At 57.5% G+C, this 26,083-nt stretch overlaps 1 protein-coding gene across 4 annotated transcripts in view; it reads right to left on the minus strand.

Moving 5' to 3' along the window:
- Positions 1-22,777, minus strand: part of KNDC1 (kinase non-catalytic C-lobe domain containing 1) — a 48,666-nt gene extending 25,889 nt beyond the window's left edge. For 3 of the 4 annotated variants that reach the window (XM_066355331.1, XM_066355330.1, XM_066355333.1), the window contains exons 1-11: positions 22,642-22,777; positions 16,461-16,659; positions 15,960-16,018; positions 6,540-6,686; positions 5,896-6,013; positions 4,167-4,810; positions 2,928-3,042; positions 2,134-2,205; positions 1,972-2,033; positions 921-1,079; positions 420-518 (exon numbers count right to left, since the gene is read on the minus strand). In XM_066355331.1, the coding sequence (XP_066211428.1) occupies positions 420-518; positions 921-1,079; positions 1,972-2,033; positions 2,134-2,205; positions 2,928-3,042; positions 4,167-4,810; positions 5,896-6,013; positions 6,540-6,686; positions 15,960-16,018; positions 16,461-16,659; positions 22,642-22,743 (1,776 nt within the window). In that variant the 5' untranslated portion in view covers positions 22,744-22,777. The remainder of the gene's footprint in view (positions 1-419; positions 519-920; positions 1,080-1,971; positions 2,034-2,133; positions 2,206-2,927; positions 3,043-4,166; positions 4,811-5,895; positions 6,014-6,539; positions 6,687-15,959; positions 16,019-16,460; positions 16,660-22,641) is intronic. The other variant, XM_066355332.1, reaches the window with a different exon arrangement.
- Positions 22,778-26,083: the final 3,306 nt, after the last annotated feature.

Raw genomic sequence — 26,083 nt, forward strand, 5'->3', positions numbered from 1 at the left:
CTCACAGAGCAGGAGCCTTAGGGGGCACTTGCGTCCTGATACAGAAAGGTTTGGTAGTTTCTAGGGCAGGGGAAGATCAGACACCGTCTGAGACCCTGGGGGTGCTGGGTGCCTGTCTGCTGTCTGGGGGACCCTGATGGGGCCCCACCTGGTCAGCTGCCCAGGACACCAAAGGAATGTATGTGAATGATGTAGCTCCCAGAGGGCCAGCGTGCCCCCACCCCTTCCCTGGGTCGGCAGGGACCAGGGCGTGGGACAGCCATTCAGGATGCTGGGAAAGGCCAGGAGGGACAGTGTCAGATTCACCCCTTCCCTACTCTGCGTCCATACAATCAACAGTGGACACAGGGACCCTCCTCCCCGGGACCCCGGGGCGAGCTAAGGGGTTCACACCTGAGCCTTGGAAGTCACCATCTCACCTCATGAGTGCACGCCCTCAGGTGGGCTAAAATCTTCCTGCTGTCCATGCCTCGCTGAAGGAGGTGGCTGCCACAGACCTGAGAGCAAGGACAGGCCACCTGTCCGACACGCGGAGATGCAGCCGGTGTGGCCACCAGCCCCATCCCTCTCACAGCAGACTGGACAGGGCCTTGCACCCAGGCCACAGCCCCAAAGCCATCCCCTCCCTGTCTGCACGTGGCTTCTCCTCCTAGACGGCCCTGTGACCCCTGCCAGGGAAACAGCAGCGGGGCTCCCTTTGCACTTGGCACTCAGGAGAGGGTCAGGGCCCAGCCCCCAGCCCTGCCCTCAGCCCAGACAGGGAGGAGCTGTGAGGACTCAGAGGAGGCGAAGGGAACCAGGGTGTGGGATGCTGGGCCCTCCACAAATAAAACCTGTGCCTCCCGCCCAATGCTCACTTTTCCTGGAAATAAGAAGCTGTGTCCAGCTCCCCTTCCCTGTGGGCCCCGCCCAGGCCTTACCTTGATGGCCTCGGTCACAGACGGCCGCTCCCGGGCACTGCGTCTGGCCATTTCCAGGAGGAGGGTCTTGAGCCTGCGTGGCAGGGCCAGCTTATGGTCTCGGGGGATGCTGAACTTGGCCGCCGTCCACAGCACCGCGGCCACACAGTACACGGAGGCCTGGAGAGGAGGGAAGCCAGCCGTGCTTGGCAGGCCGGTCTCCATCCACTACAGCCGCCTCCGCTGCCCCCCCCCCCCGGCTCCACGCAGAGCCTCAACACCACCATCCCCACGTGCGTCTTTGACAAGTGCCCACAGGTCCTGGACCTTCAGTGCGAGTGTCACGGGAGGCTCTTGTCTCTCTCCTCCTCACGAAGGGAGGTGCCACATGGGCATCTGAGGCCACAAACCCCCTGAACCAGGGCTGTGCCGCTAAATGGCTGACCATAGGCTCTGAGGAAAAACACCTCGGCGTGTGCCGGCCTTTGCTGGCCTGTTCCTTCCACCGGCTCATGAGCTGGGGCTCTTGTTGGTGATTTCTGCACCCCGGGGAGGGGAGGAGCACGCAGGGCCTGCCCCGCTGCACTGTCCAAGGGAGGCTTCGTTCCCCTCCCCTGAGAGCTTGTTTTAGGAACAGCCTGGGGGCACTAGGTGGCCTTGGGGGAAGCAGGGAGTGACATCCCCTCCGCCTTCCCTGAAGCAGGAGCTCTGCTGTGGTTTTGAATATAGTTTATTGAACTGTACATTGCACAATTTAACAAGTGCAGATATTCCCGGAAGTTCAGCCAGCGCGGACCACTTGGAGTGCCCATGGGAGGTCCCGTCGTGGGGTGACACGGCAGAGCCATGCTGAGCTGGGGAGGCTCCTGCCAGTGGAGGCTACCCAGGTCAGACAAAGCCAGAGACGTGACGCATCTGCTGCATTGGGGGGGGGGGGGGGCGCGTCAGGGCCTCCTCCGGAGCCTACGCCTGTCCCTTCCTTCCCCCTCGGGCTCTCTGGACAGATGTGGGTGGCATCACCAAGGTGGGGCAGTCAGGAGACCACGGGAGGGGACAGGGTGGGGGCGGGTACCTTTTCAGTCACCAGCTTTTGCTCTGCAACCTCGGGGGCCAGGAAGAATGAGTTGGAAGTGCCTAAGAGAGAAAACCCCAGCCCAGCTGAGCTCTCCTTTCCACCTCGTGGTCAACGCAGGAACTCAGTGTGGGGAGGGGCGAGCCCACGCCGTGTACGCACCGTTGGCAGGGGGCGGCCCAAAGAGCACTGTCCCGTCCTCGGCCACCAGCACGGAGTCCGGACACAAGAAGGCTGCAACAGAAGGCGAGGTCAGGGCGGCAGGGCTCAACAAGGGCCTGCTCCCCAGAAACCGGGAAGGGTGCTGTCGGCTGGGCAACCCGCCACTCCAAGGCCCCCTGGGCCACCCAGGTGATGCCAGGGCACTCGGTCCCTCCTGGATGGAGCAAGGGGCCAGGGCGCTGGCTCTGCTTCCTCCCCTTCCCAGAGGCACTGGGCAGATGGCCGGGAGGGGGTACTGGACACACAGACCCTTGGAGCCGCCTCCCGCCCCAGGGCTTGCTGGTGGCTGCCGGGCACAAGAAACCGGAAGAAAAAGAAAAAAGGAGCTGAAGGAAGAGGAGGGTGGTGGGGACACGGCCCACACACTATGCCCCTCTGGGCGTCCTGCAAGAGGCTCGGGGCCGGGCCTGACTGAACCCCAATGGCCTGTGGACCACGGGACTCGAGGGCAGCCCCTCCTGTGACCACAGAGAGCTGCGGGCCTCTCACAACGTTCTGTATGTTGACAGTGTAACATCTCAGATCCCCCTCAGGCACTGTGCCCCTCCTTGGGGACAGTGTCTCCTTGTTGAGAGGTTGCCTGCTATAAGGCCCACCATTTAGGCAACTGTCCCTTGACCCCTCAGTCCTGAGTACAGCACAAACGCCCCCCGGGGTGCCCCCAGCTCATGGTGTGGACACTACTGTCCCAATGGCCCACACGGCTGAACAGGGAACCTCAGAGCAAGCGTCACCTGGGTGCTGGCGGTGGGCATGCAGGGCGCTGAGGCAGGCGTGGGACAGGGCCCACAGCTCGTACTCCTTGAAGGGCCGGCCCAGCTTTGACAAGAGGTCCTGCAGGGAGATGCCCTGGGGGAGGCGACAGGGTGAGAACCACTTCAAACACGGCCAGCTGTGCCTCCCACATAACCCACTGCTGTCACACTCTCTGGGAGACGTCTGCACCTCACGACAGCAGGTGCTGGAGGGTGTGGGGACAAGGCCCGTGAACGGGGTAGACCGCGGTGTGGGGCTTCTCATCAACTCCCACATGTGCCTTGACCAGGCAAGCCCAGGGTTTTGAACCGGCAACCTCAGCGTTTCCAGGTTGACGCTTTATCCACTGCGCCACCACAGGTCAGGCCGGTGTGGGGCTTCTCAAACATTCACACAGAGCAGCCCCGGGGCCCAAGACCCACGGCTGGGCCTTCACCCCGAGGCCTGAGAGCCAGGTGGGAGCAGGTGTCCACACCCCAGTTCATGGCAGTGTCCTCACAACAGGTCAGAGGTGGAAGAAGAGTCCATGGATGGATGCTGGACATGGAAAACATGGTCTATCCACTAGGAATGTTATTCAGCCCTAAAAAGAGTCTGTTCTGACACTGGCCACACACGATGGACTGGAGGACGCTGCTCAGCGGGGCGGCCGGGATGGGGAGGCAAGTAAGCCGAGGGTCAGGTGCCCAGCTTTCCTGTGCGGTGCCTGGGTCTCCCCGGGAACTGGCAGAAGAAGACTGCAGCTGCGCTGTGTGCACACCCAGAGTGTCAGCACAGGGCCTGCAAGGTGGCTCCGTCTACGGCCACCACTCTGTCCCATAAGCCACTCTAGGGTGTGTGTCAGGACGCGAATAAAAATGCAACCCACAGACCGCACCCCTGTTCCTCAGTCAGCAACACCTTGTGGGAAATGAAGGTTTTGGTGCCACCCAGTCAGGTGGGGTGCTGGGCCTGGGGATAACTGGGTTTGGGCCACTGGCCACCCAGGTGGCTTTGCCCCAGGAGCTCATGGGGACACAGAGCTTCAGAGAGAGACCTGGGAGCCAAGCAGGACAGGGGGCTCGGCCACAAAGGGCCACTCAGAGTGCCCGCAGGTCCACCTCAAACTCCCAGAACATGGTTCTAACAGACTCCCCTGTCCCTCCCTCCTGATAAGTGGGCAGTTCCAGGCTTGGGACACCCCTCCCACGGGCTACACAGAACACGTCATCACCCACCTGGTCCATGCCTGCACGTCCCAGGTCCCCAGCTCCTGCTGCCACCTGCTCACTGGCCCCCAGGGTTCCTGGGTCTCGGTCTGCTTCCTGAGGGTCCTCAGGATGGGGCAGATGAGGCCCCTGCACAGGGCCCTGGCCAGGCACCCTGGCAGCCCCACCCTCACTGTGACCTGCACCTTGAGCCCCTTCCTGCTCTGGCCGCAGTCTGGACATGGGTGGGGCTTTGACACTGGAAAGGCCATTCTTCCCCTCAGGAAGGGCCTTCCTGGGGTGTGGAGGGGAGAAGTCAGCTGTGGGCAACTGGTTTTTCACGCTGGCAAACGGCAGGCAGAGGGCACTGGCTTCGGGGCCCTCGGACAGGAGCCTGGGGACCGTCTGAACTTTTCTCAGGCGGCCCCTCTCTGCCGGGCCCTGCGTGTCCAGGGTCAGGCAGGTCAGCCCCTCCCCGCCGTGGCTGTCTCCGTTTCTCACCATGGGTGACAGCAGAGGCTTGGAGGGTAGGGTCATGGGGTCATAGGCAGTGGTCTGGGGCCGGCCCTGAGGAGCAGGTGGAGCCTCTGGGCCAGCGCTGTGGTCCCCAGGCTGCCTCTTGGGCCCCACACATCTTGGAGCAAGTCTCCCCCGCCAGGCGCTCTCGCTGATATCTGGGCAAAAACAGGACAGGTCACTACCGCTGGCCAGGGACTCAGCCCAGGATGGCCACTCCTGCAACACTCCTGCCCATGGCCACCTCTAAGGGGCTCCTGCAGGACCCTGGCCCCCACCCGTCAGACTGAGCACAGGGCCCCCAGGACGGGGTTCCCAACCGCCTCTTCCCTCAGCGCAGGCCCAGGAGTACCCTCGTTAATCACATGATCCCAGCTAATTAACAGCCTGCCTGTTCCCCGGGCAGCCAGCTTCCCACAGGAGCCCCTGCATCCTGTCTAATTATCTCGTCCTAAAAGCACATCATGCCCAATTATGAGGACACGAGTGAGATGACGCCCCACAGGGAGAAAGGAACTGTGGCTGGGGCCCCTTGGCCCTGGGGGCAGCCTCCACACACGCGCCTCCCTGGAACGGCAGACACACGCGCCTCCCACGGGGACCCTCTGCTGTCAGAGCCGTGCGGTGCCGCCTGGCTCGGTGGCGGCACTGACGGCCCCTCCCCCACGGCACAGCTCAGTGCAGGTGCTGGCGTCTGTTCAAAACGTGACCTGAGATGGGAGTCCCACGTGAGCCATGGAAACCCAGACGCCACAGGGGCGGCTCCTACGCGGGGAAGGGATGTGCCCTCCAACACAGCGTGGAGCGGGGCCCGGAAACGCTCACGGGACCGACAAGCACCCAGCCCCGAGCTCAGCTGCTGCTCAACCTGACCTCGGTTCTCACCTCTAACAACACTGTCTGCACAGTCCGTGCGCTCATCTTTGTACATGGTGTGTGTGTGTGTGTGTGTGAGCAGGCGTGTGGTGCTTGTGCATGAGTGTGCCGTTTAAACCAGCGATGATGAGTTTGTACACACATGTGTGTTTGTGAGTGCATTGGTGTGAACATGTGTGTGAGCAGTGTTAACCTTTGTGGACATTCAGGCACACACGTGAGTGACCGTGTGCACGTGTGAGCATGTGTGTGAGCAGTGTTAACCTTTGTGGACATTCAGGCACGCACGTGAGTGACCGTGTGCACGTGTGAACATGTGCACGCCCGGGAGCGAATGCGAACGCCCACGGGTGCGCGGCAGGCTCACCTTGGAAGGCGCCGAAGGACTCGATGGAGAGCACCCTCCTCCCGACAGCAGAGAGGCTGCGGCACAGGTGGCAGGAGGACGTCAGCCTCATCTTCTCCTCGCACAGCGCGACGATGCTCTGCACACACCTGGGTGTCACACGCCAGCCCGCCCACCCTCAGGCCCATTTGCTGGTGTAAAAAAGCGTACCCAACAGGGACCACAGTGGGCTGACTGCCAGGGGGCGGGGGGGTAAATGCCAATGGATGGAAACGTGACTTGGGGGTGAGCACACAATGGGGTACAGCTGTGCTACAGGGCTGGGCCCCTGGAGCCCATGTGATGGTTATCTGTGTCACCCCAATACAGTCAACTGACAAAATAAAACTGTAAGAAAAGCAACGTATCTGGGATGACAAAGTCAGGAGACGGGAACTATAAGCCAAACCCCTTCACAAAACGTGTAAAAAAACCCAAGTTCTTATTTAAACACCACACAATGTCACCAAATCCCAGGGAGGAGCCTGCGGGACAGGGGGCAGGGCAGGGGGATAGGAGGCCCGTGTGTCCATCTGTGAGTGTGTGTGTGGCCACAAGGCGTCAGGCCGCATGGAGGCTGTCGGGGCTCAGCCTCTGGGGTGCGATGAGGGGACGGCGGGAGTTACCTCGAGGTCTGGCCGGTTCCCGGGGTCCTCTGCCTGCATCTGGTCCAGCAGCGCCTCCAGGTCAGGGCTCAGGCGGGGCTCCTGCTGGGGCTCCACCACATACTCCAGGGCGGCCTTCAGTGTGGCTCCCAGGGAGTAGATGTGAGCCTGTGGCACCAAGGAGCTGTCAGGGCCAGGGGCACCGGTGTCCCTGTCACCCCACGGCTGCTCCCTGGGCCCGGAATGTGTGTTTGAGGACCACACATGTTCTTCACGGCCACCTCCCTGCTGTGGTGACTGTCATGGCACTGAGCCATGTGCCCCAGGCTCTCGGGTCTGGGCCTGTGCTGGCCCCACGGCACCAGACAGGGGTTCCCGGACAATACTGTCTCCAAAGGGCAGAGACACTTTTTCTTTTTTAGGTCTATTCTTGACTGATTGATTGTAGAAAGAGTGAGAGAGGAAGGGAACAAGAGAGAGACAGACACACACAGAGAGAAATCCGCCTAATTGCACACTCACTGGGTGCTTCTTGAATGTGCCCTGACTAGGGATTGAACCTGCAACCTTGGTGTATTGGGTCGCTGCTCTAACCAACGGAGCCACCTGCCCAGGGCCTTTTTGGTCTAGTCTTAAAAAACTGGACATGAGCAGCAGGAAAGACGGGGTCTCTCATTCTGAAAATTGGGGGTTTCTGCATACGTAGGAATGTGTGCTCTGAAGCCAGAACACACAGGACCAGCCACACTGGTGGCCTCGGCCCGTGGGTGTCTCCCCATGGCTGGCGTGAACAATGCGTGTGGGGGCTTTATCGTGCCCATTTTACGAACAGGAAGCTGAGCTCGGAGAAGTTCAGAAACCTGCCTGGGGCCACACAGTCAGGCTAGGAGTGGCAGGCGAGGGCCCTGGGCTGTGTGGCTCTGAGAGGCAGGTCATACCGCACACAGGGGGGCCTGGCCCTGACCAAAGGCCAGGCTCCCCACTGGCTGCCCAGTGCTCCCTTTCTGGGCCTAGTACCCTACTCCGGAGCCTTGGTGCCCACTCTGGTCCATGGTCAAACATCCTCTGGGGCCAGACCCAGCAGGACTGCATGGCGAGGTCCTGGTGGTGGGGCCCCTCCCTGGGCAGCCTCAACACAGGACCCTGAAGACCCACCTTTCTGTCTGTTGTCATGTACAGGATGACCAGCTCTCTGTGATATTGCAGGACTGTCTGGTTTTGCTGGTCACCTGGCTGAGACCCCGCTCTCTGGACCTGTCTCTCTATCTCAGCAATGAGGAATGTGGGTTCCATCCCCTCCACACGGGCCCTGAACACCCAGGGTGCCCGTTTGCTGTTGTGACCAATGCTCATGGGTCTTTGGTGGAGGTCCACATGCCTCATGCCATGTTGCTGGGGGCTCAATCCCAGCTGCGGGACCGCTGGGTCCAGGTTCTGTTGGTGACTCGCTGCTGATAACCCTCCCCGGACAGGACCCGCAGGTGTGGACCTGCGGCCATGTGCACGTGCCCACTGCGGTCTCTCAGGGGAGGCTACTATCTCGTGTTGTCTGTACCTGTACTGTCACGAAGGAACCAGGACACCTGTTCATCTCTGCGCCCCATTTTATTTATTTATTTATTTATTTATTTATTTATTTATTTATTTATTTACAGAGACAGAGAGAGAGAGTCAGAAAGAGGGATAGATAGGGACAGACAGACAGGAACGAAGAGAGATGAGAAGCATCACTCATCAGTTTTTCGTTGCGACACTTTAGGTGTTCATTGATTGCTTTCTCATATGTGCCTTGACCGCGGGCCTTCAGCAGACCGAGTATCACTTTGTTCAAGCCAGTGACCTTGGGCTCCAACTGGTGAGCTTTGCTCAAACCAGATGAGCCCGAGCTCAAGCTGGCGACCTTGGGGGTCTTGAACCTGGGTCCTCTGCATCCCAGTCTGATCTCTGTGCCCCAATTTAATTCCCTCTCTTTATGGCCATTCATGGATTCATGGGCTCTGCCTGTTCAGGCTGCTCCAGGCACAGCAGGGACTGTCCCCATCTGTGCGTCACACACGTTCTCTGCCACTTGTCTTTTGACATCCAGAAACTTTAATGTGTAATTTGGGAAGTAGAAAAATGTTTTCCTCTAGCAGCTCCTAGGAGGACCTTGCTCACCCTCAGGTGGTAAGAACAGCTTTCTTCTGGGTCTCGTAACACACACTTCGTAACATCTCGCTGTAATCCATTTGAAGTCTGTCTGTGTGCCAGGACACTTTGGCATCTGGAGGGTGACCTCCCATCACCATAAACAAAGGCCCCCTCCTCCTGCACCCCAGACTCCGCGTTGCTGTCTGCGCCGGGGCCCTGGTTCCGATAACCCCCTCCTGCTGCTGCGCTGGTCTGTGTCCTCTCCCTCCGTCCAGACTATGTTATTTTAATTACAGTAGCTCAGAGTATATTTTCATACTGGGAGGAGAAGTCAACCTTCACTTATTTATTTTTCCCAAAGAGTTTCTTTATTTTCACTTTTGTCCTATGAAAAACATATATATATATATATATCACTTTCCCCATTCCCATTCAAAAACAAACCAAAAATGGTTGCAATTTTATTCTAATTGCATTAACGTTGCAGAATTTAGGAAGGACCAACATCTTACAAAATAAAAGACTTAGGACATTAGCAAGATGGTTGAATAGGATGTCCCTAGATAGCACCTAGCCCCTTTGACAACGAGGTGGCATCCAGCCATGGACAGAAGTGCCTTTGTGGTTGCTGTGGGACCGACTGCCGCCCCCAGGGGACCTGGCAGTAGTCTCTCCCACCTGTGCACCAGGTAGGAGGCAGAGAGACCTTGTTTCTGGCTATAGACCCTTTATCTCGACTAACTAGGAAAAAAAGAGGGCAAATACACTCAGAAATGAAAGAAGACATGTTACCACAAAAACCGCCGAAATACAAGGGATCATGGGAAACACCGTGGCAAACAAGACAACCCAGGAAAAACAGGTAAATTCCTGGAAATGTACAACCTAGTGAGATGGAACCATGAGCACAGGCAATCTGAACAGGCCAGCACTAGGGAGGGGACTGTATCAGTAATCAAAACCTCTCAACAAAGAAAAGCCCAGGGATTAATACTAACTCTTCTTAAACTCTTTCCAAAAAAGAAGAAGAAGAATAAGAAGAAGAGGAGGAGGAGGAGGAGGAGGAGGAGGGAACACTGAACACTTCCAAACTCATTTTACAAGGCCAGCATCACCCCGACACCAGAGCCAGACACGGCACTACAGGAAAAGGAAATGACAGACCAATATCCCTGAGGATTATAAATGTAGAAATTCTCAAGAAAATATTAACAAACCACATTTGAGAGTACATGAGAAAGATCATACAGCATGGTCAAGTGGGGTTTACCCCAGGGATACAAGGCTGGTTCAACATCCGCCAATCAATCAGCGTGACACAGCACATACGTAAAATGAAAATAAAAGTCACGCGATCATCCTCGTAGATGCACGAAAGCATCTGACAATATCCAGCATCCTTTCACGAGAAAAACTCTCAGCAAATTGGGTAGTGATGGAATGAACCTCCACGTGAGAAAGTCCGTAGAGAGCAAACCCGACTGTGACGTCACCCTCAGAGGTGAGAGGCTGACAGATCTTCGTCTATGATCAGAACAAGGCAAAGTGCCCACGCTCGCCCTCCTAGTTCACACGCACTCAGGAGCCCTAGGCTGAGAAATTAGGCAAGAAAAAGAACAGACCCAAATCAGAAGGGAAGAAATAGAATTGTCTGTACGCGCAGACAACATGACCTTATATGTAGAAAATCTCAGGCACCACTGAAACCTGTTAAAACTAGTCTGTGAGTTCAGTAAAACTTCAGGGAACAAAATCAGCATACAATAAAATAACTGAAAAAGAAAGAAAGTACCAGAAACAATAAAATACCTAGGAATAAATTTAACCAAGGAGGTGAACGGTCTGTCCACTGAAAAGTATACACAGGTAAATAGTACGCTATCCTGTGTTCATGAGTCAGAATTTATTAGAATGTCCATTCTACCCAAATCCATCTGCAGATTGAATGCAACCCCCATCACAATTCCTATGGCATTTTCCACAGAAATAGAAAAAAAATCCTAAAATTCACAGGGAACCACAAACGACCCTAAATAGTCAAAGCAAGCCAGAGGCACCACGTTCCTTATTTCTAACTACAATGTATACTGCAAGGCTGCAGCACTCAAAACAGTGTGATACAATGTATACTGCAAGGTTGCGGTACTCAAATTAGTGTGATACAATGTATACTGCAAGGCTGCCGTACTCAAAACAGTGTGATGTGGGCGCTAAACAGACACTGAGGCCCTGGCCGGTTGGCTCAGTGGTAGAGTGTCGGCCTGGCGTGCAGGAGTCCCGGGTTTGATTCCTGGCCAGGGCACACAGGAGAAGCACCCATCTGCTTCTCCACCCCTCCCCCTCTCCTTCTTCTCTGTCTCTCTCTTCCCCTCCCACAGCCAAGGCTCCATTGGAGCAAAGTTGGCCTGGGTGCTAGGGATGACTCCGTGGCCTCTACCTCAGGCACTAGAATGGCTCTGGTTGCAACAGAGCAACGCTCCGGATGGGCAGAGCATCGCCCCCTGGTGGGCGTGCCGGGTGGATCCCGGTCGGGCGCATGCGGGAGTCTGTCTGACTGCCTCCCCATTTCCAACTTCAGAAAAATACAAAAAAAAAAAAAAACCAAAACAACAACAACAAAACCCCAAAAACAGACACTGAACTTGATGGAACAGAATGGAGAACCCAGTAATGGAAGCACACACCGAAGGTAAACTGGTATTTGACGAGAAAGTCAATGACAATGGGAAAAGGGCAGTCTCTTCAATAGATGGTGCCGGAAAGCTGAAATTAGACCCTATCTCATACAGCTTACAAAAGTGAACTCACAAATGGATTCAGGACTTGAACAAAGACCCAGAGTTGTAAAATGTCTAGAAGAAGACACCAGGAAACGCTCCTTTTCATGGGTCTTGGCAACGATTTAAGACATCAAAGGCACAAGCAACAAAAGAAAAAAAAAACCAAACCAGTGGGACCACATCAAACTAAAAGCCATCTGCACAGCAAGAGAAACAACAAAACAGAAAGGCCACCTACAGAGTGGAAGAAAATACTTGCCAACCACCCATCTCATAGGGGGTTAATATCCCAAAACTATAGAGAACTCATACAACTCAACAGCAATAAAATTAAAATATAAATAAAAAAATAATAATAAAACCAAATCTGATTAAAAAATGGACTGAGGAACTGAACCAGACAGATGGCCACCAGGGACGTGAAAAGATGCTCAACGTCACTCATCATCTGGGAAATGCAAGTCAAACCACATGAGACATCACCTCACACCTACTAGGATGCTGTCTTCAAAGAGAGAAGAAACAGCAAGTGTTGGTGAGGACCTGGGGAAAAGGGAACCCTCGTGTTCTGTTGATGGGCATGTAGCCTGGTGCAGCCACTGTGGAACACAGTATGGACAGTCCTCCAAAAGTTAAGAACAGAACTGAACTGCCACACGACCCAGCAATCCCACTTCTGAGTCTGTGTCCAGAGGAAGTGAAATCATTATACCTCAAAGAGCTATCTGCACCCCTGTGTCCACTGCAGCGTTATCCATAGTAGCCAAGACATGGAAACAACCTCCGTGTCAGTCCTGGATGAATGGGCAAAGACCATGTGGCCTCAGCGCACAGGGGCCGTCACTCAGCCTTGGGGATGAAGGATGCCTGGAGGGCATCGTGCTAAGTGACGTGAGCCAGGCAGAAAGAGACAGGTTCCGCGTGACAGCCGTCATCGTGCTAAGTGACATGAGCCGGACAGAAAGAGACAGGTTCCGCGTGACACTCGTCATCGTGCTAAGTGACGTGAGCCAGGCAGAAAGAGACAGGTTCCGCGTGACACCCGTCATCGTGCTAAGTGACGTGAGCCAGGCAGAAAGAGACAGGTTCCGCGTGACACCCGTCATCGTGCTAAGTGACGTGAGCCAGGCAGAAAGAGACAGGTTCCGCGTGACACCCGTCATCGTGCTAAGTGACGTGAGCCAGGCAGAAAGAGACAGGTTCCGCGTGACAGCCGTCATCGTGCTAAGTGACGTGAGCCAGGCAGAAAGAGACAGGTTCCGCGTGACACCCGTCATCGTGCTAAGTGACGTGAGCCAGGCAGAAAGAGACAGGTTCCGCGTGACACCCGTCATCGTGCTAAGTGACGTGAGCCAGGCAGAAACAGACAGGTTCCGCGTGACACCCGTCATCGTGCTAAGTGACGTGAGCCAGGCAGAAAGAGACAGGTTCCGCGTGACAGCCGTCATCGTGCTAAGTGACGTGAGCCGGACAGAAAGAGACAGGTTCCGCGTGACAGCCGTCATCGTGCTAAGTGACGTGAGCCGGACAGAAAGAGACAGGTTCCGCGTGACACCCGTCATCGTGCTAAGTGACGTGAGCCAGGCAGAAAGAGACAGGTTCCGCGTGACAGCCGTCATCGTGCTAAGTGACGTGAGCCAGGCAGAAACAGACAGGTTCCGCGTGACAGCCGTCATCGTGCTAAGTGACGTGAGCCAGGCAGAAAGAGACAGGTTCCGCGTGACACCCGTCATCGTGCTAAGTGACGTGAGCCAGGCAGAAACAGACAGGTTCCGCGTGACAGCCGTCATCGTGCTAAGTGACGTGAGCCAGGCAGAAAGAGACAGGTTCCGCGTGACAGCCGTCCATGTGGGATCTGAAGAAGTCAAACCCAGAGCAACGGAGAAGGGAGGCCACCTGGGGCTGGGGGGGGAAGTGGGGGGACGTTGGTCCAGGGGACAAAGGTCTAGTTACAAGAGGCATCCGTTTTTGGCGTGTTGTGGGTGGGACAAGGGACGACAGTGAATAATGTCTCTCTGGATACCCCAGAGTGGCTGAGACAGTGGGTCTGAAATATTCTCAAGACCCAAGAAAACAGCGAGGATGAGATCAAGGCATTAACCCCCGGCTGGTGGGCATCGTTCGCAGTGTAAACGTGGTTGTGCACTGGAAACGCACGGGGTGCTGGGCTGCTGTGTCGGTCAAGCTGGGGAGTGTGCGGTTGGACTTAGGTCCGGGGTTCAGGTCTGAGCCCCGTCTCCTCACCTGACCTGTCCAGCTCCCCCTTCAGTCTTTACTCTGGGCGTTCCTGAGTTGCTGCTGTTATAAACGGAACGTTTTCCATCTCTGACATAGTTACAAACAGAGAGAAGCTATTTATTTTGGGGCTGTATCCTATTTTCAGCCCCTGAAGTTCTTTTATTTCCCACTGAAGCTGCTCAGGTGTCAGGCTCACAAACACGTCACCTCTGATAATGCCATCCTGTCCCCACCTCACACACTGCTTAGTGGTGTCCTCTGCTCCTCAGGCCCCCCGTGGACACGGGGAGCCATGTTGATGGCCCCTGCGTCCATTCGCTCCCCCTGTGCCCAAGCTTCTTCCCAGCTCTCATGGATGACCTGGGAACCCCCAGCCCATCCATCTATTTGCCCCAGCCAGCCAGCCATTAGCCCCATGGGAGGCTAATGCTTGGGATGGAAGAGCCCCACCTGCAGGGCCTGAGGGGCCCAGGACCCAGCCAGAGCTCTGAGCTGTGAGCTCCTCCATGAGGCACCTGGCAAATCACGGTCCCGAATAAAATCCGATTCTGCACCACGGACAGCAAGGCCAGGGTGTCTGCCCAAGTCCGCTGTCCCGTGTTTCCCTCGGGGCACACTGGTGGTGTCCACCTATCCAGCCACCTGTCCACCCATCTATCCATCCATCCATCTACCCATTATCCACCCACCCATCCATCTGTTCCTCCTATCCATCTGTCCGTCCATCTTTTAGTTTGAAAATAACTCAGCAAACATACGTCTCATTGTGTGTTGGATGACACTGTCCACTGCACACTGACCAGTATCAGCATTGTGGCACATTCCATCCCATCTGTCTCAGAAGCCCCCAGTCTCCATCCTGTGAACCCCACTCATACTTCAGGTGTCAAGTTCAACCTCACTTTCTTCAAGCGGGCTCCCGGCCTTTCAGTCCAGATGAGGACCCTGTGATTTCCTCACCAGGCCCCACACCCTCCACTCGGGCCCAGCCCACTGCCAACATCAAGGGGGAGACTGTGTAGACCCTGAGTCCCTCGAGGCAGGATGCCGTCCACATTGGTCACTGTGAGACCGGGCACTGAGTGCATGCGTGTTTGTGGGGGGGACACAGGACAGAACTGCTTCCAGGGCTTTCATGTTGGCGCACAGTTCCCTTACTGAAAACGCAATTAAAAATAAAGAAGTCTGGGCCGTGGCTGGTTGGCTCAGTGGTAGAGCATTGGCCTGGCGTGCAGGAGTCCTGGGTTCGATTCCCAGCCAGGGCACACAGGAGAAGCGCCCATCTGCTTCTCCACCCCTCCTCCTTCCTCTCTGTCTCTCTCTTCCCCTCCCGCAGCTGAGGCTCCATTGGAGCAAAGTTGGCCCTGGCGCTGAGGATGGCTTTATGGCAGGGGTCCCCAAACTACAGCCCGCAGGCTGCATGCAGCCCCCTGAGGCCATTTATCCGGCCCCCGCCACACCTCCGGAGGGGGCACCTCTTTCATTGGTGGTCAGTAAGAGGAGCACATTGACCATCTCATTAGCCAAAAGCAGGCCCATAGTTTCCATTGAAATACTGGTCAGTTTGTTGATTTAAATTTACTTGTTCTTTATTTTTAAATATTGTATTTGTTCCTGTTTTGTTTTTTTACTTTAAAATAAGATATGTGCAGTGTGCATAGGGATTTGTTCATAGTTTTTTTTATAGTCCGGCCCTCCAACAGTCTGAGGGACAGTGAACTGGCCCCCTGAGTAAAAAGTTTGGGGACCCCTGCTCTATGGCCTCTGCCTCCGGTGCTAGAATGGCTCTGGACACAACAGAGCAACGCACCAGATGGGCAGAGCATCGCCCCCTGGTGGGCGTGCCGGGTGGATCCCGGTCGGGCGCATGTGGGAGTCTGATTGCCTCCCCGTTTCGACTTCAGAAAAATACAAAAAAAAAAAAGAAAAGAAGTCTGTGCAGGGACCAGGGATGGGAACTACACACCGAAGACCCAGGAGAAGGTTCTGACCTGTGAAGTCCAATAAAACCGTCAAAATGAGTTGGTGTGGCTGCCGATCACCATGAACTATTTGCTGACGCTCGGAGACTCAACGGTCCCTGCAGCCACCACCCATAATTTGAGGCACTTTTAATGTGTTAAATATAGAAAATTCACACTCTCAAACACAACTGTAAAGACAACCATGTGTCCACACACCAAGCTGTCACGGAGCCTGGGCCACCGCGGGAGTGATGGGGTGGATGTGCCCGAAGGCAGAGGCGCGGGGGCTCCCCTGCACACAGCTGACCTCCTTCCCTGCTGTCACTTACCTCAAAGGTGTTTCCGGTCACATCAAACTCTGGGGGGACAAAGGCGCCCTCAGGGTCATCTGGGGAAGTGGAAGAGAGAGAGACACTGTGATCACATTTCCCTGCAGCAGGAGCAGATGCCGCCCCGCCCCCGGCGCCTCCCTCTGCCCTGTGTTCTCCAGGCCTGACCCTGCCTCCTGCCTACCTCGTCCTGGCTCCCGTGGGAGGGCACCTCCTTCCCTGCAAGTGTGGGAACGGGGTCCCAAAGGGCAACAGAGGGGGTGCTGTCCTCCCAGATTGGAGAGTTGAAGGCGCCAGGCCCACTGCTGGGCCACTGAGGCGCTGGGCCGGTCCTCACTGCCATCAGGGTCCGGGTGGATGGCTCCCACCAACAGGGCCCAGCCCCGGGGGCTGGAGGTCCCCTCTGGTTACCACGGAAACCAGGGCTGCACGACTGCCCGGGCTCAGGGAGGGGCCCCTGCGTCAGCTCTGCACCTGCTCTGCGCCCGCCCTGGGCCTCACCGCTGAGCTGCTCCATGAAGCACACGTTCCCGCTGGTGTTGAAGGCCAGGGTGTCGGGCGTGATGCAGAGCGTCTGGAAGATGACCGAGTGGACGACGCTCCTCATGGACAGACAGCATTCCAGGCACACGGCCCAGGCTTCCTGCTCACTGAGGCCGCTGTCCCGTAGGGACAGGATGTCGGCCAGGGACACGTTCTCCTGCCAACAACAGGCCTCCCTGACACAGGTGTGGGGACAGGCCTCCTCCCCGGGAAGGCCTGGACCCCCGCCTCAAGAATCATTCCGGGGAAGCAGATCCATTTTTGTCAAGAAAGAGGTTTTAGGCGAGGCTTTTTTTTTTTTTTTTAAACCAATAGAAAGTGATCCCACTGTTTTCTGGATGTCAGAAGCCACAGAGCCTTTAGTAAGAGGATGAGGTGCCATCGCGGGCGGGTGTTCATGCCTGCAGCCGGGCCTTGGTTCCTGCAGCCCCACGGGCAGGTCACCACTGCTGAGACATCACCGACCACTGCACACCACACACAGCCGGGAGGTGCAGCGGTGCTGGCTGACTCGGGTTGTGAGCAGAGGAGTGAGACGTCAGAACTGGGGGTGGAGTCAGCGCCTAGGGACACGCGGCTGTGCACAGCGAGCCATTAACAAGGCTAATGTGCGAGGTCCCAAGACACAATCACGGAACACGCAACAACCCTCACGTGGCCTACCGGTTGTGAAGTGACCTGGACACTCGCTCTAGGCTGTTCACATGGAGGACACAGCCAGACCCCGGCCCTCCCCACGGTCAGGTCACCCTCCAGATCTGAGCAGGTTCCTGTGACCCCGCGAGAGTTCAGCTGTGAGTCACCCACACGCACGTGCCCACACACACCTAACACACTAACACACTTATCTGTACGCAACGCCCCTCGGCACACGTGCACAGTGACAGGGAGCAGCACGTGCTCTCCGTCTCACACACATCGCGGACACCTTGGACCTCAGGGCCTCCCTGCTCTTCCATCTGGCACCCTGATGCTCTGCGTCTGTCCACCACCTGGTCTATGGATGGGCAGGTGGACGTGGGAGCTGGCTGAGGAGCCGTGCTGGTGGGGCCAGAAAGCGCCTGGGCCACGGCCTCTGAGCAGGACGGAGAGGGGTTGAGCTGGGGGATGAAGTGGGAGACAGGCGGGGGACGGTGCAGAGGGGAGGCCAGGCCCCTCCACAGACTCAGTGCACCCCCCGCCCCCTGCTCTGCTTGTACGACTGTCCCTCAAGTACAGACGAGGGGTTGGGTCCTAGGGAGCACTTTCCACCCCTGTGCCTGAATATCGTCTCCTGCTCTGCAAGGACCCCATACCAGGCACAGAGGGTACTAAGGGCTTAACCTGAGGAAGGAGGAGAGAGAACCAGGCAGACCCATGCGTCGTCCCGGCCAAGCTCCGGGTCGGCCGTGGGGCTGGATGGAGTCGGGCCCAGTGCCCGGATTGTGGCTCAGGCTACCCTCTGCCTCCTCTTCTGGGCTCAGGGAGGGGCTCGGTGATGTCGCTCCTCAGGCTCTTCCAGCTCTTTCTGTGAGGGAAGGGCAGCTTGGGGAAGCTGCTTCAAGAAGTGGCCACAGGAATCTGCAGCTCCCAGAGCCAAGAGCCCCTAGCTGGGTCCAGACACGTGTCCCTGTGAGGAGGGTGACTGGGGCTTAAAAGGAGAAACCAGGACAAGAAGCACAGGGTCAGTGTGGGGCGGTGGGTGTGGGGGAGCCCAGAAATCAGCTCCCTCCTCTCTGTGTTGTGTCCCCGAGGACCACGGCTAATAGGTCCTTCTGATCTGGTTACACGTGGAGCCTTGCTGCACCACCCGGGCCTCCCCAGGACTCAGGAGGGCCCAGTGCTCTCAGTGACGCCTGCAGGCTGGGTAAAGGGAGCCCTGGCTCTGTGCACACGCACACATGTATGCAAACACACATGCACACGCACACCCCCACACATGCACCAGCACATACACATACACAGAGCATATACACACACCACACACGTGCATGCACACACTCACATATGTGCACACAGGCACACATAGACACACAAACCAAATGTCTGTGGGTTTGTGCTTCAGAAGATGAAGCTAGCCCACGGTGTGAGCCTGTGCCAGCCCCCTGAGGGGCCCCCGCGCCCCCACTGGTAAGCCCACATGGCTGGCAGGCACACCTGCTCACGTAGCTGGTGACTGGGTGTATTGCTGAGGGGGCGCCTAGGCCAGATGTGCCCATAGGGACATCTCTTGGCTACCACTCGACTTCCTGCTCAGGTCCAGGCCCTGCCTGCCCCTGCCCTGGGGTCCCTGTACCTATTCACAGTGGGAGCAGCTAATCAAGGCTTTCTCTGTGGGATTTTATGAGGTGACGTCCACAGGGCCCGGTCACTGCTTCCATGTGGCTGAGACCCCCTGAGACCCTGCTGTTGCAATGGGAAGGTGGCATTCAGCTGAAGCATGGGCCAGGACAGGGCCCAGAGATGCTGCTGGTTCCCCCAGAGGGGTTCTCCTACATACTGAGGGGTCCTGAAACAGGACAGAGCCCAGAGATGCTGCTGGTTCCCCCAGAGGGGTTCTCCTACATACTGAGGGGTACTGAAACAGGACAGAGCCCAGAGATGCTGCTGGTTCCCCCAGAGGGGATCTCCTACATACTGAGGGGTCCTGAAACTTGGGCCTCACTGGGCCTCGTGCCCTGGCCCTCCCCATCCCTCAACTAGGCAGTGCTTGAGCGGGCCATGCGGAGGGGTGAGGCCAGGACCTCTAAGCCCTGTTCTTCGCAGGGCAGGAAAGAGTGGTCTCCAATTGCAACTGTGCGGACACAAAGCCAACCCATCCTGGCTGGGAGGGGGTGAAGGAAGGCAGGTGAAGGTGACTTCCCAGGGCAGCCCCTTGTCAGCCAGTCCCTGGGGCCCTGGGCAGGGCTGGCTTCCCACCCAGGGCCATTGTTTGGCTGCAGCAAAGTACTCATTCAGGGGCTTCTGTGCCTCAGAGAGGCCACCGGCCCAGGCAGACTCTGAGCCAGGGTTCCATGGGGACCAGGGGTCATTTTGCACATTTCAAACGTACTCTCTTATAACTAAGTAATTTTTCAACCTTGGATTGGGGCCTGCCAACACAAAAACCAGTCACTACTTGAGAAGGTCTGTCCACAGTCCCCAGGCCTGCTGAGAGGTCCCTCCAGCTACCAGACCCCCAGCTTGGGCAGCTCTGCATGGTGCCCTGCTGGGGCTCTGCTACTTGCATATAGAGTCCCCCCCAAGTGGCACCCCCCCCATGAAGCTCTCCTCGGCTCTCCTGCTGCCTGTAGCTCTGAGCTCATTCCCTATAGACGTCACATGGACGCTCCAGGGCACAATGGGAATGTTCCTCCTTCATTGGCACCGCCACTCTGGGCAGCGACAAGGTCCCATCTGAGCCAGCCCAGCACTCAGCTCACAGATGCTGGGAGGCTCTTACTGAACTGGGGAAGGATAGAATGCTCCTTACAACACGGGGAAGTCCAGTCTAGAGACCAGGAGATACCCTGCCCTCCTCCCCATGCCCAAACGGGTATGCCATCTTCCTGTCCAATCCTGCCTTCGTCCAATTCCTGTCCACTTTCTGCCCCATGGACCCTGATGGACAGTGGCCCGACCTGCCTCTCGACACCTGGTGTCTCTGCTCCTGCACCCACCACCCTGCCTGATCGGTGGCTATGCCTGAACCCGACACCCGGTCCTACGTGGTGTGTACATGGTGCTGCCTGGAGGTGGCTGGGGGCTGGCCCGGCCGCCACCTCTAGGGCCTTGTGGGGTGGCACTAACCCCTCACCATGTGCTCCGGGGGTTTCCAACAGAGTTCTCCCATGCGTTTGCACCCACGGGGCACACATCAGAGTGAAACTGCCATGACACAGGCTGTGGCATCCTCTGCTTCACAACAAATGCCAAGTTGTTTGCCCCAAACTGTTCCTTCGTGCCCCCATCAATGAGAGAGGGCCTCTGACCAGCTTGGCATTTGTGGAGAGGAGTTCACAGAGTATTTTCTGTCCCATTAGAATGAAGTCACGCATCTTTTCATGAACAACATGAGCTATTCGGGTTTTCTCGTGGGACCCTGGGGAGGGATATTCCATGGGCTCCTGGGGTCTGGAGGACTCTATTTCTTGACCTCACCGTACGGTCAGGTGCTGTAAAAGATGAACTCTTATGTCTCCTGAGGTTTGTATATGTCCAGGGTCTGGTGCTCACTGTCCCTCCTCAGGGCGGCCGTGTCCTCACTGTCCTGATTTCCAGACAGACTCCTTTGGCAAGCCTGCCCAGGTGACACTGAGCCTGGCTCCTCTTCACCTTGCACAGGATGGCTTTCCAGGTGCCACCTGACTACGTATCACTGTAGCAGGCAGAGTCACGTGTCCCTGATGTAGATTTAAAACCTTCCATGCCGACCCAGCCAAGTGTGTGTGGAGTGCAAAGTCTGGACCTGGTGTGCTCTCAGAAACAGGTCACTGTCTGCTCCAGGACCCGGGCCCCGGCCTCCTGTTCTATGTGAGCATACCTGAAGGCAGCCCCTGTCTCTCCAGAGGAGCAAGAAGTTGGAAGAACCCCTTGAACCTTCTTCTGGATGCTCAAGAGAGGGACAATAGCGGTGTCCCACTTCATCTGGAGGCCTCAGTCACAGGATGGTGGGGACCCCCAACCCCAGGCATTGTGCACAGAGCTGTGCCATGGCACCTCCCAGGAGAGTGTCAGGCTGCAGTGGGAGGGCAGACGGTGGCCAAGTGGCGGTTTTGGGTCCAATCCTGGCTCTTGTCCTGTTTACTTGGCCACAGTCTGGCTCGGTGTGCTGGGCTCAGAGGAGGCCGTCTGAGTGTGGGTGGCTCATTCTGTGTCTGCTGTGGGGTTTGGGAGGGGAGTGCTCCCACAGATGCACTGGAATGTGTCCTCCAGGGAGCTGTGAAGGCTGGGGCAGGGGCACCCTTTCTTCTCCCGTCAAAGCCACAGAGACATCCAAAGGTTTACTCATTCCCTCACCCCTCTTCTCTGCAGCTTCTCTCACCAAATCCAGGTCACCATGGCAAGGGGGGGGCAGCACCACTCCGGGGCATTGGCTCAGCAGTCTCTCTGGCCAACAGCAGCTTCCTGAGACAGACTCTGCTGCCCAGAAGGGAGAAATGAGCCCCGTGGGCCCAAGATCCTGGGGGGTTGGCTGGGGAGGGGGGGCTGAGGGTAGAAGACCATGGAGACTGCAGCTGTGGTAACATGAACCCTTTCTCCACTCCAGGAGGCCTGGCCAGTCCGACTCACCCAGAGAGGGGCGTGGGGGGGTCTCTATCAGCACCAGCCTTGTGGAGGGAAGGTGTCTGATACTTCGGGCCACTGAGAGCTGGCCCTCAACAGGGGGCAGGAAAGCCCCAAGGCTGGGGCGTCTGCCTGCTGGAGGACTGGGCGGCCTTTGTCCAAGCCCCACAGCCTTGGGAGACTGAGGGGCTTCCAGGGAGCGGCTGCATCCTTAGGGTCCCCCATCATGCAGAGGGGCCTGGCTTGTTCACAACCATGGACTTCATCTGTTTGGCCCAGAGCCTATGGGACACTATGGGGGAGCCAGAACCAGAGGGACCAACCCGAGCCAAGTGGGGAGCAGCCTGGCTCTGCAGGCATCTGACTTGGTTCATGTCCAGAAACCCCACGTGACTGAGACCCCACGCACCATGGGTGGGGACTCACTTGGGACCTGGGTGAGGGCCCTGTCCTCTGCCAGCAGGAAACAGCCCTCAGTCCTGACCCCCTGACCCCGGCTCAGTGCTGATCTGATTGGTTTTGCTGGCACCTCCCGCTGACCTCCTAGGGCAGCAGCAAAGAGAAACAGTGCTCCACCACTCCCCCTGCACCCCCCATGTGCACCCGATGCCCATCACAGACCATCGGGGCCCACCCCTCACAGAGCGTCAACTTCAGTGCCAGCCCACCTATGTCTGCCCTACGGGGGCGTCCCAGGGTCCTGCCCCATCCAGAAGAAAATTGTTCAAGGCTGATTGGGGGGTGGGGGGCGGCAAGACTAGCTGGGGATCCTCCTACTGCCAAGACCTGGCCCACGGGCAGAGGCCTGAGGTGCGGAAGGCATCCTTGCCAGGGGCTCTCCGCGGACCCCACCTCCTGGGAAGGTGGGGGACGCGCCGTGGGGCTGGGGGCTCACCTCGTCCTCCGGCAAAGTGGGGAGCGGCTCGAAGTCGTAGAAGTCTAGGTCCTTGCCGTCCTCCTCGAAAAAATCCGCCGCGGCCGGGTCCATGGCCTGCATCTTGCGAGCGCGCCGGTAGCGCCGCGGCCTCGGCCCCCGCTGTCCCCGCGCTCCTGTCCGGCCGGCGCCCCCTGCCCGCCCCGCCCGGCCCTCCCGCGGCCTCTGCGCCGGGTCTGCCGCGCCGGCTCCGCGCGCGGTCCGGCTACGCGCGCCCAGGCGCCATGGCAACCCGCCCCGCGCCGCCCCGCCCCGCGGCCCCCGCCGGCTGGGCCCTCGGTGCGCCCCGCCCGCGCGTCTGCCGCAGTGTCGCCGAGCGGGGGAGGAGGACGCCTGGGCGGCGCTGGGGGTCCCGGCACTTGCAGGGCCGCTCTCACTGGGGCGGGTGCCAGGCTTCCTCCAGGACGTTGGACGCTTTTTTGGGGGGATGCCCAGTGGGGAGGGGGCGGCCGGAGCAGGTGGCTGGGGCTGTGCGGGCGGGGCCCCGCGTGTGGCAGGCGTTCTGTTCTTGGGGGCGCTGCAAGCTGCCGCCGGGTGGGTCCGTGCCCACCTGGGCACACGAGGGGCGGGGGCCGTGGCGCACCCCCAATCGCGCCGCGCGGGTCCCTGCCCGCCCCTGCTGGCCGGGTGGGACTGCCGCAGTCCCCGATGGGGTGGCAGCCGCAGAGGCTCCCAGGCCAGCGGAGCAGCTGGAGGGTGGCCAGCCCCCTCACTCCAGTTAGGGTCTCATGGAGGCCATGTGGGGACCAACACTTATGGCCACCTTCTGGGTGTGGACCAGACAATCTCTGGCAGCTCTGGGGGCTGGGGATTCAGCCCATTGCTGCCCATTAGAGTCCCCTAGCTGGCTTTCCTCAGCATCAAGGTGAGCCTTGCCCCAAGCTGGGGCCTGTGGTTGGGCAGAGAGCCAGGATCCAACCCCCAAACCCCAGACTGAACCAGGGTGCCCCCAACCCACATTTTCTACAGAAGGATAGATGGTAATCTCAACACCCTGGGTCGACATGGTCATCTTCCCCCACAACACTTTAGAAGGCAGGGCTGTAGGTCAGGTCCCCACCCCCCACCCCCGGCCTGCTCCGGCATGTGGTCAGCCCCAAACCACTGCCTAGCCTGGCCAAGCACAGCCTGCACTCCTTGTGTGAATGGGGCAGGGCTCGTGGTGGGCTTTTCACAGTACAAGGGTGCAGAGGGCAGGCACACTAATTCCTAATGTTCTGTCCTTGGATCAGGTCGCTGTGGCCCGGAACTCTGGGACATGACTTCCAAGCATGTGAGGGGTTCCCAAGTCACCATAAAAACAGACGGGCAGTGAGACCTGAGGCTGGAGGCCAGAGTGGGTGCTGAGCAGCCTCACCTTGTGCCAAATGCTGATCCTTGGGACCACTTAGCTCAACTGAAGCAGAAATTGGGGGCAGCCTCACCCTATCCTGGGGTATTTAGGAGGTCCGAGCAGCAGCCAGGGTATGGGGTATGATGAAAGGAGGTAGAGTGGCAGAAATGGGAGAAAAGGCATCTCACAGATGTGTGACTTGGGCCTGCTGTCCCTGAGCTGTCTCTCTGGGCACCGCATAGGTCCTCAGAAGGAGGCTGACAGTGGCTCTGCTCCAGGACTTTGGGGCTCCAGCTGCACCCTCATCTTTGGACCCTGGGTCTATGGAGCTCAGTGCCCTGACTGTCACTTTCCTTTGTTGGAGCCAGGGGGGCCCGGGGCACAACGGGTCAGCTGCAGGGGCCTCACAGAGGAGCGTGTGGGGCTTTGTCACCTGGTTCTTGGGTCACTGTGCAGTTGGCTAAAGGACCAGGGTTTAGGGTGAGGACTGAATGGGACAGGACAAAGGTCACCCCATAATTGGAGGCAAGCTTTGCGCCAAGGGCGAGTGTTCTATTGGCCGCGGGTCCTGGTGCCTCATATGTAGTAGATGCCCGATTAATGTTGTGGGATGAGGGCCTGGTTCTTGAGATCAGAGCTGTGCAGATTAGGCACCCTAAATCTTCCCAGAGCTGACGGGCCAATGCAGGCGTTCACAAAGACAGCCAAGCAGCCCCTGGATGTCCCCTGAAAGTTCATCTCAACCTCAGTTCCAAACAGGGCAAAAAAATGTTCATGACCAAACAAACCACAGGAGCGGCCTCCTGGTCTGGCTTCTGCATCTGCCTCTGCACCATCCCCGAGTGTCCAGGACGTGCCCAGTGCCACACCTTCCCGAGGCCTCTCTCAGGGGCAGTCTAAATCCTCCTTGGCTTCCAAGGCCATGACAGGTAGTGCCCAGTCTTCCTACTGGTCTTCACTGATCGGTCTACTCAGTCTCTGCCACACCCCCTCTTCCCTGCAGGACTCTCCCTCTGATTGGCCACTTCTGCCTGACCCGTCCTTCCAACTGACCTCCCTCCTGGTCAGTGCTCAGGACAGGAGACCTCCAGGGACGGGGTCTCCTGCAGAGCCTGCTTGGCGCTAGTCTCGGGTCTTTTCACACTCGGACACTGTCAGGACTTGGTCTTGCTCTCTGATGCTCTCTGAGCCCCGTCTCGTGCAGAGGGAGCCTTCAGGCTCAGGGTGTGCAGGTGATTCCCCGCTGGGTCAGGCTGACACGAGGCCAGGGAAGCAGGGGCCTACTCCCTCTCATTCTCCCTAAAACAATTTGAAGAGCTGTCAAACCCTACGCACATTTTGAAGTCAACATCCAAATTAAAAAAAAAAAGAAAGGCAAACAAACCATAAAATGTAAATAATTGCAAAGAACATGATACTTGGTGTGGTGTAAATATTGACACTTTGAAATAAAGTTGTCAGTCATTCTTGTAAACATATCCAAGAAGCTGAATACCAAAGCGGTTTTGGTATCCACCATCAGTCATTTATAAAATAAAGAACGCATATAAACATGTTTTTCTAGAACAGTCAGAAGTCCTTATCATGACGTTTTCGTTATACTCATTATAGCCACCCAGTTTTGCCCAGAATTTTATTCTACTGTGACTTATTTTTATGCTGGAAAGTTTCTACAGCTAACCCATCACACCTTCCGGCAACAAATACGTATGTAAGTTTTTTTTTTGTTTTGTTTTGTTTTTGTATTTTTCTAAAGCTAGAAACGGGGAGAGACAGTCAGACAGACTCCCGCATGCGCCTGACCGGGATCCACCTGGCACGCCCACCAGGGGCGACGCTCTGCCCACCAGGGGGCGATGCTCTGCCCCTCCGGGATGTCGCTCTGCCGCGACCAGAGCCATTCTAGCGCCTGGGGCAGAGGCCAAGGAGCCATCCCCAGCGTCCAGGCCATCTTTGCTCCAATGGAGCCTTGGCCGCGGGAGGGGGAGAGAGAGACAGAGAGGAAGGAGAGGGGGAGGGGTGGAGAAGCAAATGGGCACTTCTCCTATGTGCCCTGGCCGGGAATCGAAC

The sequence above is a fragment of the Saccopteryx leptura genome, chromosome 13 (assembly GCF_036850995.1).
Source record: "Saccopteryx leptura isolate mSacLep1 chromosome 13, mSacLep1_pri_phased_curated, whole genome shotgun sequence".
NCBI classification, from domain to species: domain Eukaryota; kingdom Metazoa; phylum Chordata; class Mammalia; order Chiroptera; family Emballonuridae; genus Saccopteryx; species Saccopteryx leptura.